This window comes from Balaenoptera ricei, chromosome 6, assembly GCF_028023285.1.
Source record: "Balaenoptera ricei isolate mBalRic1 chromosome 6, mBalRic1.hap2, whole genome shotgun sequence".
Lineage (NCBI taxonomy): Eukaryota > Metazoa > Chordata > Mammalia > Artiodactyla > Balaenopteridae > Balaenoptera > Balaenoptera ricei.
Window position 1 is genome coordinate 57,014,531 of NC_082644.1, and position 14,315 is coordinate 57,028,845.

Sequence of the window (14,315 nt, forward strand, 5' to 3'; positions counted from 1 at the left end):
TTTACAATGGAGCTAGGTCATTTGAAAAATACCTTGGAATCTTTGAAATGCAATTGTTGAAATGCACTGAAGAAAATAATTTACTCCTCTGAAAATTTTTTATGCTTTATTTATTTGCAAACAGATACCCATAGAGGAAATGCATAGAGCTGGTTTTAAGCTAGACAAGCTAAAATTCCTGGGTACAAAGAAGAAATCCTGACAGGCCTTTAATAGAGCTTAGCTGGAGTTTCTATGATTAAATATGTTGTAACCCCGGAGTGATCTATCATAATCACAGTTTTTAAAATAAAAATGCTGTACAGACTGTTACTTAGGGGAAAAGTGATAGTCCTCTATGAATTAATTATATATTCTTATCTGGTCCATAGTCAAGAACATTCTATAACAAAGTGAATTTTTTATCAAAAGTCAAACAATATGTTTTAAAAATCACAAGAACCATTTAAAACTAGTGCCCTGGCATTTTGATGTTATCTTGGTCAGAGGTGATCATTTGGGGAGGTTGTATTGTTCAATTTATCAATAATGTTTTTCTTCTAAAGTATATCTTCACTAAAAAATAGATTCAAATATGGATCAAAGAAAGAAATGATAGAAATTTATATACTGAAAAATCTATCAAAGCCACACCTAAAAATCACATAAAGTTACCATGTTGCTTTTTCCTTCTGCCCCCAACTGCAGTCAAGGGCCATTCCCTTCAAACTTCCAGTTTCATCCAAGAAGCCTTCCTTAACTTTGTACTTTTTTTTGCAAGTAATTTGATATGCCTTACCTTAGTATACTACCGTTCTTCATTGTTGAGCATTTTTAATCTTATAATGACTGATTTATAATGTTTCGTGCAGTGACTCCCGGATGGTAGTCTTTTTGTGCAGGTGCATGTTCGTGTACACGTACATGTACATGATAAGTAACTTTTAAAGTTGATCCCTATGTGCAAACAGTATAGAGAGGACATCTCAGTGTTAGCAAGGACTAGTAAGATTCTCATCTTGACAGAAACTTCTTTAATGCAAAGTTTTCTGAGAGCTCTATCATTTTAACCAGTGGTGGATATTCCTATAGAGTTCATTTCTCCTTGGGGGAAAAAAAAGAGGAATTGGAAAGGTATTTCAAGCAAGTTCTTTATAATCTGGGCGTACTGAATTTAGCACCAGCTTTTGTAATCACAGCCAGCCAATATATACGTAGCTCTGATGTCCACACACTCATTTCATGACAACGATGGGCTTGGGTTTATGAGGAAAGCATACTTGTTTTCCAAAAGGGATAAATGTGCATAAATGTTAACAAAGTCCAGTCTTGATTTTTCTTTGGAAGTTTTCCTTTCTGTCTGTGCCACACTCCATTGATTCTTTCTCATGGGACACCTCTGTCCTAGAGAAAGCAAGAGGACGGGCAGAGGAAGCAAGAATGGGCTGGTCAACATTGTATTTTGAAGGTAAAGTGATGCTCTTCAGAAATTCTGCAAAACACAAATTTCCAAATCATGGAAATTGAGTAGGGTTTTCATTTCCCAAAACAAATGTTGATTTTTTTTTTTATCAAGTCTAATTTGAACCATTTGGTGCAATCATGGTATAAATGAGTATGCTTCACTCCGCCTACAGATATTACAGTTGTTTCAGCTGGCCTGGAAACATTAGGCTGAAACACTGGGAAAACACAATCACATAAAAGAACTCTGTGTGAATAAAGAAGAGTGTAATTTTGTTTACTTACACAAGCAAACTGCTCCAATGTATATTGTATTATGCTAGTGGTGCATCTTTCTCAGTCAGTGCCCTCCCGGAAATATGTGTTTAAATGTAAATTTGCTAAAACAAATAAGCATGCCAAGTTGTTTTCCCACATAATTTCAAGTGTTTCTCAGAAATTATCACAATATTGCTTAAAAAATTTTCCCTAAGTGCTTCCCAGAATCTATTATTTTCAATAAGAATTTTTTTTGTTTCACCATTTTTATTCATCTCCCCTTCTCGCCTGCTTACACACACACGTACACACACACGCAGGCACACAGACACACAAACTTTGACCCGTACACGCTTCAGATTGCCAAGTCATATAAATTAGAGAAATAAATATAATCTAACAAAAAATGGGAAAAAATAGCTCTGATGTGAGTGGAGAGTGCCCAGACCAGTTAAACTGTTTGGCTGAAGAGAAGAGGCTTAAAAGTAACTTGACTTTAGAAAGCCAATTTAAAATTGAAATATCTGCTTGTTACGTATGGACCCACGTGAGTTCCAAAACAGGTCACTAGTGGGAGAATGGGAGAGACAAGGACTGAAAGTTTTATGACTCCTGTAAGTTTTTTTCTTTAAAACTGTAGGTAGTGCTTTCAGTCATCGTAGCCAACCCTATCCAACTCTCAGGTGGTATCCGTGAGCTCTCCACGTACAGCCCCCCATATGAAGTTGATGGAGTGCCCCTGTTCATGACATCTGAGATAATAGTCTGAGCCCATCACTTGCTCCTGAAGTGACCCAACAGTTAAATGTTATATTTCTTAATTTATGGGTCACTTCCTTGACACATATCCACCCAACCAAGAGGCCAGCACAAAGGCGCAGGTGAAGGTGAGCTCTGGTGAATTCACTGACTGACTGCCCTTCATCAACTTTTCCCAAAGTGTTTGACAAGACGTGTGTGCATGATACGTGCCTGCCACATGTCAATATTAGCTCCGTAGAGAAGCAACCTCTGATTTTTATGACTACGCACCCCTTTCGTAAGAATACCTGAGCTTGCGCCCCAATATATGTAAAGCTGTTTCTAAATTAGTAATATTAGCAAAAAATTGTCTTTTTAGGTTAAAAAAATAAATAGGAATTCTCATGTTTACTCCTCACGTTAGTGGATTGTTGTGTACCCCCTACGGATAGGAGAGAATGGGGAGGAAGGCATGTGTCTTTGTTTTTCTGGTCACAGCAGAATGCAGGAAACAAGAAGATGGTCTATATACATATATAAATAGGGAAAGTTGTGAATGTTGGGTCGTGAGATTTCATGCACTTTTCATGGTTTAATGTTTTGAGTCAACTTCATTGAGGTATACTTTCCATGCAAAAAAATACCAATTTTACATGTACAATCGGTACAGTCATATACACATCAGCATAGTCATGATGTGGAACATTACCGTCACTCCCCAAATTTCCCTACTGTTCTCATGCAGTCAATCCCTTTCTGCCACCCTCAGCCCCTGGCAACTACTGATCTCCTTTCTGTTCTTATAGTCTTATTTTCCAAAATGATTCCTCTGACTGGCTTGGTAGTGTCTGTAGCCTTTTAGGTCTGACTTCTTTCATTCTTAAGGTTATGCTTCTATCAATAGTTTATTCCTCGTTATTGCCCAGTAGTTAGTATTCCTTTGTGTAGATCTCCCACGATTTGTTTACCCGTAAGACTTAAACATCTAGAAAGCCTGGCAACATTTATGTTTCAAGTTTTGCATAGCATGGTTTCATCAGTTTTTAACTCAGCAATTACAGTTCAGTTTTACCTGATAAGAGTGCCAAGCTGGATAGGCTTGAAATTTGGTCATTTCTCTACCTTCTACTCAACCACATTTCTCTTGCCTTGATATCTGAATTCATCCTGAAGGAGAAAGGATAGAAAATTCCAATGGGAAACTGGTCATGAAAATAAGTTGCCAGTATGGTTAGGGTGGAATAATTCCTTAAGATAGTACACTGCAAATGTAGACATGAAATCAAAAACTACATCTCATAAACCTCTGATTTTGTTTTAGGTGGTCCACATTTCATTAAAAGCTTTACAATTAGATCAAAGGGGAAATGTTTTTAGTTTTTAGCTAATCGTTTTTGGATTTTTTCTTTAAATTGTGCCTTAAATTTGACTGACAAGAAGTTCATTACATAGAGTAGAAAATTAAACTATTCTGCACCTGTCTTTTAGAGTTAAACTATGTGCTGATTTCTTAATAATTGGAATACTGCTAGAGCAAAGAAGCCCTAGATCTCTGCTATGTTCAGTGTTCCTCTCTCATTTCCACGCATGGAAAGAAAGGCAGTGTTTCCCTCCGTGCTCTGGCATGCTAGTGGCCTGCTGTGAACACAGATGGGTTCCTTGTTGGGCTGGGGATTCTCTGGGCTTGAGGTCACCTGACAGTCTAATGATCCCAAAGCCTCTTATCTGGCCTCTCTTCAATCTCTTTACGTCTTTCCTTCTCTACTCTCCCTTTCCCTCAAATAAGAAAAACCAATCAGTCTTATTTGACTTTGGTTTTAAAAGTATGCATCATATAAGGTGCTTTGATAAAGCTCAAATAAAACCATTGAAACCATGATCATTGATCCTACTGCAAGAAAGATTTTAGAAAATCACGCTGGAGCCATGTAGAACTGGGTGCCAGATTTCTACTGAGTGATATAATCACCAGTCCAGTGAATAATAAAAGGAAGTCTTTTCATTTAAAATGCTTAGATGAAAATATTTTAAGTGTTGTATACTTTTTCTGAACCCAGTAAAACTGGTTTATAAGTCTGGATTATTTGATGTTACTCATCTTTTAATTAATAGGATAGCCAGTTATTGTCATAGGAAATCAATACTTATCCTAATACCTTGCATTTCACTTAACAGGGTAAATCTTATTATCCTCATTTCATAAATAATAATTCCCAATGCAAAGGGTTCAAGGTCACTGAACTCTGGTTACAAACGGGAAAGCCTAAAGTAACTGACTCACCAACTACAAAATCGAATGGGAAGGACAAGAATCTAGTTACGCACTCTGATGTGATTTATCATTCTGCACAAGACCAGCATCCCAGTATGAGTTGGTCAGTAGTCAGGATGTTCCTAGTGGCCTAACAGACTGAATTTTTGTTTTATTAGTATTTATTCTGTGATAATACCTAATTCTTTTTATGGCTCTTAATTACTCTGGTAAAGTGTATTTGACATGATAAGGGGGCCTAGATTATAGATATCTACTTCTCAAGCTATCTGTGAGGAAGGACCAGTTTCCCCCCAATCAGTCTTGAGCCAACACTTAAGTTCAATAAAATAAAATAAAAATTACTTTAAAAAGAAGTGATCATGCCTTTAGTTGTTACAGCAGTGTCCCATTGTCCCGAAGGTTTCCAAATGGTTGCTCTTAATTACCTGCAGACTGGTTTTAGGAAAATAATAGCCCTCAGACTAGCCCTTTTTGAATAGCATGTGGACCACTCATGGAAAGTCTTGTCTTAACAGAGGAGTCTTAAGCCACTGTTTGAGAATCACTGCACCACATCGTGCTTACTTCTGTCACAAAGATCTTCAGGAAAAAAGAACCTTGGCCTCTCTTTTTTCCCTTTGATGATTTCTAACTAACTCCCTTCAACCAGTTTAATCCGAGGATATGCTAAAACTGATGTTCATTCCTAGCGTTGAGCTTTCAGACCCATTCTGTTGCATGAGAAAGTCAACTTTGTTTCTTGCTGCAGTTTCTCTATTTATGAACGTGATGGTCTTAGATCATCTTGATGAATGATGGCTTCTTTGGAAAGAACTTTGGTGGCACTTCACATTGCCTGGATCCAGAGGTTACCCTGTCAGGAGGACTCCAGTTGGGAGTATGCAATGTAGATATTTGTCCCGTCCTCAAGCACATTTGTTTACAAAGATACTGTGTTGTCCTTCTGTGTAAATATAAATGGATGCTTCTGTTACCACGATAAATGAAGCTTCTCTTTTATCATTCAGGCTACCAGCAAAGTAGCCTGGACCTCTTCCACCAGAGGTAAGTGCTTTAACATAACAGTCTCCTTTTTAGTGGAGACAGCCACTCAGGCCTCAAAAAGAGTCTGAAAGGCAGTAGATTTAGAAATAGCAGGCCTTGTGGCAGGCCAGGAGAAAAGAGAAACCATATGGGACTGCTGTGTACCGTTAGGGGAGGGAAGACAGGAGGGTGATTGAAAGGAGATGCCTCAGGTGGGTTTAATCAGTTGCTATGGTTTCTAAGGCCTGTTTTAATACCGGAGGCTGCAAGCTCTGTAAGTACATTATCGATATGCAGATTTAGGTGCAGGCCACCTGGGAAGAACCTGAAGAAGAAATGGCTGTACCTTGCTCAGATTGGGTTTCCATAGTGAAAGCCTCCATAAAAGAACAATCAAGAAAATGGATTTGATGGTAAAAGAAAAATAGTGTAGAAGAGGGCATTACAGTGCTCTGGAGACCAGCCTTGTTCAGGAGAGGTCCTGTTCCTTGTTATCACAAACTCAGTGCCCACCTGCAAAATGGCCTCATGGACGACAGTCACTTACCTCAGCGAACTTGGAGTCAGAATTTCTGGGTTCAAGTCCTGGACCCCAGTTAGCATCTTCGCAACCTTAAGCCATCTCACCTCTGGTGTCTCATCTGTTACACATTTGCTGAGCTCTGGAAGCTATTATAACGCTCAAATGAGATAATCTCTGCAAAATCACAGTTTATTTCTCTGCTTATTTACAACACCGACACTCTCCTTTACTTCCCTGCCCCAAAAAACAATGGAAGGGAGACCTGTTGCTGTGAGCGATACTTTTAAAAAAATGGCTACTGCTCGACTCCAGGATCATCCAGAGTCACCGTGTATACACGTCATTGTATGACTAATGTGAACAGATAGCTGTCTGAGAGTGTTTGATCTGAAGGCTAATTTTTCCTACAAGATGAGGGAGGGACATCTGTATTTGACAATTTATGTAGGACTAGACACACCCACACATATAAAATGATAGAATGCTAGCAATGAGCCTTATAAGGAATACCATGTAACTATTAGAGCTTCTTTTTTAAGTAATTTAAATAAGTGACAAGTATTGCCTTATTATCAAATTTTAGGTGTCATGATTCGGACCATACGATTGTGGTCCAGAGAGAATTTCATATTGCAAGGCTGAGCAGAACGGTCTACGAGAGAGAATTCTCCATTGCAAAAATAGTACAGTTCCCTTTATCCTGTTTCCCCTAACGTAACATCTTACGTGAGTACGGTTGTTGAAACCAAGAATTTAGGATTGATACCATGCTGTTAACTAATCTAGAGGCTTTATTGCAAATTTACCAGTTTTCCCACTAGTGTTCTTTTTCTGGTCTAGGATCCCTAGAATCTCACATTTATTTGTCCTGTCTTCTTAGTCTCCTCCAATCTGTAACCAATCTTAGGTCTTTGAGTTTTTAAAAATCTGTCCCGACATTTACACGTTGACGAATACTTGCGACTGTTTTGCAGAATGCCTTTTAGTTTTGGTTTATCTGATGTTTTCTTATAATTAGATTGAGGTATACATTTTTTGGCAAGCATGCCACGGAAGCAGCAGTGTGCCCTTCTCAGTATAAATATATACACATATGTATCTATCTCACACAAGGTCCGTGATGATCCTTATCACTGGGTAATGTTTCTTGGACAACTTGGTTAGGGTGATGTCTGCTATGTTTCTCCATTATAATGTTATGATTTTCCTCTTTGTAATTAATAAGGCTCTTGTCTTGTTATTTAAGACGATTTTATGCTTCTGTAAAGTGACAGGCAAGGGTTGGAGCAAGTGCTGTTCACAGAGGGTTGCCGAGTATCCCGTCCTGGTGGGAAGAAGCTGTGCCCTAGAAGATGATGGAGTCATTATTTAAGTGTTTGAATAGATTTTTCTCGATCCATACTGAAATGGATTGCCTGACATTACATTGAAGGATTTTTAAGTCCGACCTCCAGGCGTATCTCATAGTTACTAGCAAAAATGAAAGTGTGAAATGCTTTTTAATGTATATTTAACAACACATAGTCTGGTGATTACTGATGTGTATTCTCTGTGGACTCCCTCTGCTATCAGAGGAGGATGTTAAGAGACAACATTTTTTACACATTTATTCTATCTAAATCCATCACATGTTTACTTTCTAGATATGTATAGCTGTCATTTATAACAAGATCATAAAAAGTCAAATACGCTAAGTCTAAGTCAAACTTTGAGTCACAGGATTACAATCAATTTTCAGAAAAGTGCAATTACTGTTTTTCCTTACTCTACCTTATGAAATAGGCTACTGGTAAATGACACGAAAGTATAGCCATTAAAAAGGGGGGAAAATACAGCATAGCAATGGGGGTATGGGGGGGGTAATGCTACTTTGTTCATCCTTTTGATCCAGAAATCACATAATAGCTCCTATTTAAAGGAATTTACATCACTGAATCCAGTGCTTGTGCTGAAGAAATAAAATTTGAAAAATGTACTCAATTCCTTTCTATGGTGTCACTGTTTGATAAGGATTAAGGTACCATTTTTTTTTTTTTGCATACGCTGGGTTGCACAGCAAGAGTTCACATCTTGTACTAATATATGCTAAATACTTGCATAGTCTATAGGCCATTGTTGTTAAAGTAGCAGTAGTGTAGGCATTTTAGATCACAGAGCCCCAGTGGTCTATGTTTTGTTTGCTTTGACATTATTAAACTCAATCTGTTTCTCTAACTGTGACTCTAATGACTACATTGGCATGGCAGAAAAGTATGCTTTGTGGATCGACTTGTATTAACCGTGCTTGCATGTTGTTTTCTGCTCTCGGTGTTCCATGAGCAGACAGAGCACCTTCGGTTGCACTGAATAATCATGCACAGTCAATAAGTTTTTGTGTTTGTCTTTGTCATTTCTTTGATGTGGCCTCCAGGATGCTGCCGGCAAGGTGCTGGACCGCTGGGCCATCATGTCTCGAGAAGAGGAAATCATCACCCTTCAGCAGTTTCTGCGGTTCGGAGAAACCAAATCCATTGTGGAGCTGATGGCCATTCAGGAGAAAGAGGGGCAGGCCGTAGCTGTACCGTCTTCAAAGACAGACTCAGATATCAGAACTTTCATTGAGAGCAATAATCGCACCAGGAGTCCCAGCCTCCTTGCCCATCTAGAGAACAGCAACCCTTCCAGCATTCATCACTTTGAAAACATCCCCAACAGCCTCGCCTTCCTGCTGCCATTCCAGTACATAAACCCGGTCTCAGCCCCGCTGCTAGGATTGCCTCCGAATGGGCTGCTGTTAGAGCAACCAGGACTGAGGCTGCGGGAACCCAGCCTTTCGACCCAGAATGAATATAACGAGAGCAGTGAATCTGAAGTGTCTCCCACACCCTACAAGAACGACCAGACGCCCAATAGAAACGCCCTGACCAGCATTACTAATGTGGAGCCCAAAACTGAGCCAGCCTGCGTGTCCCCCATTCAGAATTCCGCCCCGGTCAGTGATCTGTCCAAAACCGAACACCCAAAAAGCTCATTCCGGATCCACCGGATGAGAAGGATGGGGTCAGCCTCTAGGAAAGGAAGAGTGTTCTGTAACGCGTGTGGGAAGACGTTCTATGACAAAGGTACTCTCAAAATCCATTATAACGCTGTTCACCTGAAGATCAAACATCGGTGCACCATCGAAGGTTGCAACATGGTCTTTAGCTCCCTCCGAAGCCGTAACCGTCATAGTGCGAACCCTAACCCTCGCCTTCACATGCCTATGTTAAGGAATAACCGAGACAAAGATTTAATTCGGGCCACATCAGGGGCTGCCACCCCCGTCATAGCAAGTACAAAATCAAATCTCACACTCACAAGCCCTGGCCGGCCCCCAATGGGTTTTACCACTCCCCCACTAGACCCCGTCTTACAGAATCCTCTCCCTAGCCAGCTGGTGTTTTCTGGGCTAAAGACTGTCCAACCAGTTCCTCCGTTTTATAGAAGTTTACTCACCCCGGGGGAAATGGTGAGTCCTCCAACCTCCCTCCCAACCAGTCCCATCATTCCAACCAGTGGTACCATAGAGCAGCTCCCCCCATTACCCTCTGAGCCAGCAGCGCCAGTAGTGATGATGGCCACTCATGAGCCCAGTGCCGACCTGGCGCCCAAGAAGAAGCCCAGGAAGTCCAGCATGCCTGTGAAGATCGAGAAGGAAATTATTGATACTGCCGATGAGTTTGACGATGAAGACGACGACCCCAATGATGGCGGAGCTGTGGTCAACGATGGGAGCCATGACAATCACTGCCACTCGCAGGAGGAAATGAGTCCAGGCATGTCTGTGAAGGACTTTTCTAAGCATAGCAGGACCCGGTGCATTTCAAGGACTGAAATAAGAAGGGCCGACAGCATGACTTCCGAGGACCAAGAACCTGAGCGGGACTACGAGAACGAGTCTGAGTCTTCGGAGCCCAAACTCGGTGAGGAATCCATGGAAGGGGATGAGCACATGCACGGCGAGGTGAGCGAGAAAGTCCTGATGAACAGTGAGAGGCCGGACGAGAACCACAGTGAGCCCTCTCACCAGGACGTCATCAAGGTGAAGGAAGAGTTTACAGATCCCACTTATGACATGTTTTACATGAGCCAGTACGGACTGTACAACGGCGGGGGTGCCAGCATGGCAGCCCTGCACGAGAGTTTTACATCATCTCTGAATTACGGCAGCCCTCAAAAGTTCTCCCCGGAAGGTGATCTGTGTTCTAGCCCAGACCCCAAAATCTGTTATGTGTGCAAGAAGAGTTTCAAAAGCTCCTACAGCGTGAAGCTTCACTACAGGAACGTTCACTTGAAAGAGATGCACGTCTGCACGGTGGCTGGCTGCAATGCCGCCTTCCCCTCTCGCCGAAGCAGAGACAGGTCAGTAAATCTCCATTGGCTGCTCCTGCTGGGGGTGGGGGGTGCCAGTCATGGTGGACTTGAAACATTAAAAAATCCAGCTTAGATGTTTTTGATGCACTGTAGAGATTGTCCACAGTGATCACGTGACCCCCAAGCTGCCGTGCTCGTGAAGGATTGTTGCAGTCGGTGCTTGTTGTGATTAAGCATGCAGAATCATATGCCATCTTACCCAGTAATGCACGCCATTTTTCTCTGTGCTGTGTGTATGTGTGTTTCCGTGCATCTAGGTGTGAATAAGTTAACTATGTACACAGTTCCCTGCTTCCCCGTGAACCTTCACTTAGAAGCCGCAGCTTCTGTTATATATATTTCTGCTTTGCCATGTGGCTTTTTAATTAAATCAATATATTATCTTCATACACACATATTTATCCAATATAGAAACAGAAATTTACGGATGGAAAGAACCATAGGTCCAGGACATCGAGACAGCCTGCATCTCCGTAGGTATAACCAGAAATGTTATCGTTCTTACATGAGTATTTAGTATGTCCTTGAATTCTTTAAGAGTCATAAAAATATCAGAAGAAAACGGGACCAAAGTAATTGTTGATACGGGGAAATGGTATGGTGATGTGGGTTACTTTAACTTTACAATGTCTTTGAGCACATCTCTAAAATATAGTCTGTCGTGGGAATTATGCACAGAAGGGGAGGCATGCATATACTTTGAGGATCAGTTAGAATATATTATGTCCAGCCTTCAGATGACATCACACCTTAGCTATGTAGCTGCAGCTCTGAAACAGTTGGGCTTAAACAGAAGCAGCTGGTCCTAAACCTACAGTGGTCTTTTTCAATCTTAAAGAAAATGTGATATAAATGGAATGTGTCAAGGTGGTCAGTGGTGGGATAACACAGTTGTCCTACCCTTGCGGAGATAAGCTTGTGAACAGATCATTTACATGATACACTAGCCCAACTAGAGTCACACAGTTAGTTCATCCCGTCATATTGGATGTGGTTTTTGGTTTGCCAGTGTCTTTTAAAAATATTTTTGGAGAAAATTTTTTACATGGTAAAAATCAATATATGTAGAAGAAACAAAATGAATTAGGAAGTTTCCAAAGAGCCACCACCCAAATTCTAGTGTTTATCAGTTGGGCAGAGGTCTCTGACAAAGTAACATATAATTAATAGAAGTACACTGAAAAGTAGTGATCTGTCCCTAGGATGCTCTGCTTTTTTTAAAAGTTCAATCTTTTTAAAAATGGAAGTTAAAATATATTTTCCTTTGTACTAAAATATAAGCGGCCCAATGTATGAAAAGCAAAATCTCTGAGAAAAAACTAAGTGGCTTTCTTTGTACAACTCAAAACATGCTTTGAAGAGAAATCTCTCTTCTTAAAAATTCCCCCTCCCCTATTTACCTTGTTCTGTAAAAATGTTTTATGGTCACAAAGTTCTTTTCAGTTCCAGGTTATCATTGACAGCCCCAGAATACAGCAGATAAGATAGCTAGACTTTGAATAATAAAATATAATACTATAGCCAACCCCGCCAAGTTTGTGAGCAATATTCATTCTTCTATGTTTGAAATAGTGCACTTGTGATAATGAGGTTAATGCATTGGATTTTTTTTTTAACAAAAATAAAAGACTCATGAAAACCTGCATAAAACATTTATGGAAATGGAGTGTTTGAAGACAAGCCAAAATTTAAGCTTATTTGCATGAATTCCTATCACAGTTTTAGTTGGTTTGCTGAAAATACTGCAAGTCATAACACTGGAATAAATGGCTCTGGGACCAAAGGCTACATACAACACCCGAAGCTTGGTGCTTTCATTTATGTCAAGCCACTAGAAAACGGAAGTGCTGTGTTTTTATGTCCTAATGTATAAGGAGGTACTGTGGAGAGGGTGGTTTGTCTGAGGAAAAACATTTATTGATTGATTGATTGATAGCAGAAGAATATTTCAATCTCTAATTTTATTTTAAGGATTGAGAGTTTCATGAGTGACCAGCCATACAGAAGTTTAGACCAGTGCCTAGGATAACTAGGATATAGGATATTCTAGGTGAGAAGCGTAATACAGATATTCTCCCATGTATGTTCAGTCACAGAAGAGATTGCAAACCTCAGAAGACAGGTGATTACATTTCATATGGGTGAAATAGCATGTCATGCCTAATCTTTTTAATTCTGGAGTTTTGTCACACATGATAAAAAGCAAATTGAAAAAAAAAAATACTGTACAAGAAAGTCTTGATTCTCACGTGAAATTTTGCTTTTCAAGAATCCTCAAATCTTTTGACCTCAGGGTAAAAACATAGCAAAAACTCTTGATACTTTGACTTTTTTTTTTTTTTTTTTTTTTAAGAAGAGTGTTCATCCTTGTTGAGTCTATGACTTAATATGTGATGTGAATGTAACTACCACTGAATAAGCAAAAACAGTGATGCCATTGGGGTACCACCCTCTTCCTGCATCTCAGGAAACACAGTTGCACTGTAATTGTACTCCTGTTTCAGCCTTTTATTGTCATTTCATCAACTAATAATGACCTGTAATTTAATCTCCTTATTCACAAAGCCTCTTGCCTCACATCTCGAATCTACCCCTCAGACATATTATCGTCCCCTTTCTCGTCACTTGTACTGTGTCAGTCACAAGAACCCCAGGAATTTCGTGTCCCTGCTTTTCTCCTCTTCAATTCACTATGAAGCTAGGATAAGTTTTCTTACCTTTCTCTGAGCCAACATACCTTCCCAAACAGAAATCCTCCTTTGCCTTTAATCCTGCCGTGTCCTCGCCCATTTCTCTCCTCTCCCTAGAGTCTCGACTCATCCATCCTGGACTCCACGACATCTTCCTTGTGCAAATAAAGCATTAGAAGGCATTCTGAGTGGGGGCTGAAGTGTGCAAGGCTACCGGGTTTCTGGGATGCCTGTGATAAAACTAACAGAATGACCCTCTTCCTTCTGTCTACGAAAGCACCCTTCTTGTCTTTCTTTGGGCTTAGAACACCTTACAGGAGAGAGAAACAGGTCTTCTTGCGCTTCTTCCAAGATGGTTATACACGAGGGAGTTGCGCGTTTGGTCTCAGATAGGCTGTTAGTAGCATGGAAGTAGAAAGATGTTAAATGCTGTGTTTTAGATTTGACGGCTAGGTAGCAGAGATTGCCAAGTCTTCGCTTATGGTCTTTCTAGGTTTTATAAGATCAGATTGAAGGCTTTTTGAAAAGCAAGAATATTCTTTGTGTAAAGTCACAAAAAGGGAGATGAGAGAGAGAGAGTGGGGCACAAGCAAGGCTTGTGAGGGCTGAGGAGTCCAAGCGCAGTGTCAGAGGTGTCCTTTTCTATACAGCTGTGAATGAGTGTGAGTTTAATAAATTAGAAAGCAAAGAGGACCATTCCACACTAATGACAAAGAGCAAGCTAATATACCCAGACTCCAGTTCATCTGGTCACTAGGTGGTGGTTAGGGTAATTTTTACTCCAAGTTCTAGAAGTAAAACGTAAATTATTTTCCCTGTAAAGAACTATAGAACCGTAAGGCAATGGATGAAGTATTTACGTGTATACTGATAACAGTGTGTAGTGTTACACCTGACAGTCTCTAAACACCCTTACTTCTTTCTTGTTTGTCCCTTGATTTTTCTGCCAAGATGCTGTTCTGTCAGGGAA

At 40.2% G+C, this 14,315-nt stretch overlaps 1 protein-coding gene across 5 annotated transcripts in view; it reads left to right on the forward strand.

Moving 5' to 3' along the window:
- The window catches only part of BNC2 (basonuclin zinc finger protein 2), a 413,802-nt gene that overhangs the window by 384,952 nt on the left and 14,535 nt on the right, over positions 1 to 14,315 (forward strand). For all 5 annotated transcript variants that reach the window (XM_059926408.1, XM_059926410.1, XM_059926411.1 and 2 more), the window contains one exon: positions 8,674 to 10,643. In XM_059926408.1, the coding sequence (XP_059782391.1) occupies positions 8,674 to 10,643 (1,970 nt within the window). The remainder of the gene's footprint in view (positions 1 to 8,673; positions 10,644 to 14,315) is intronic.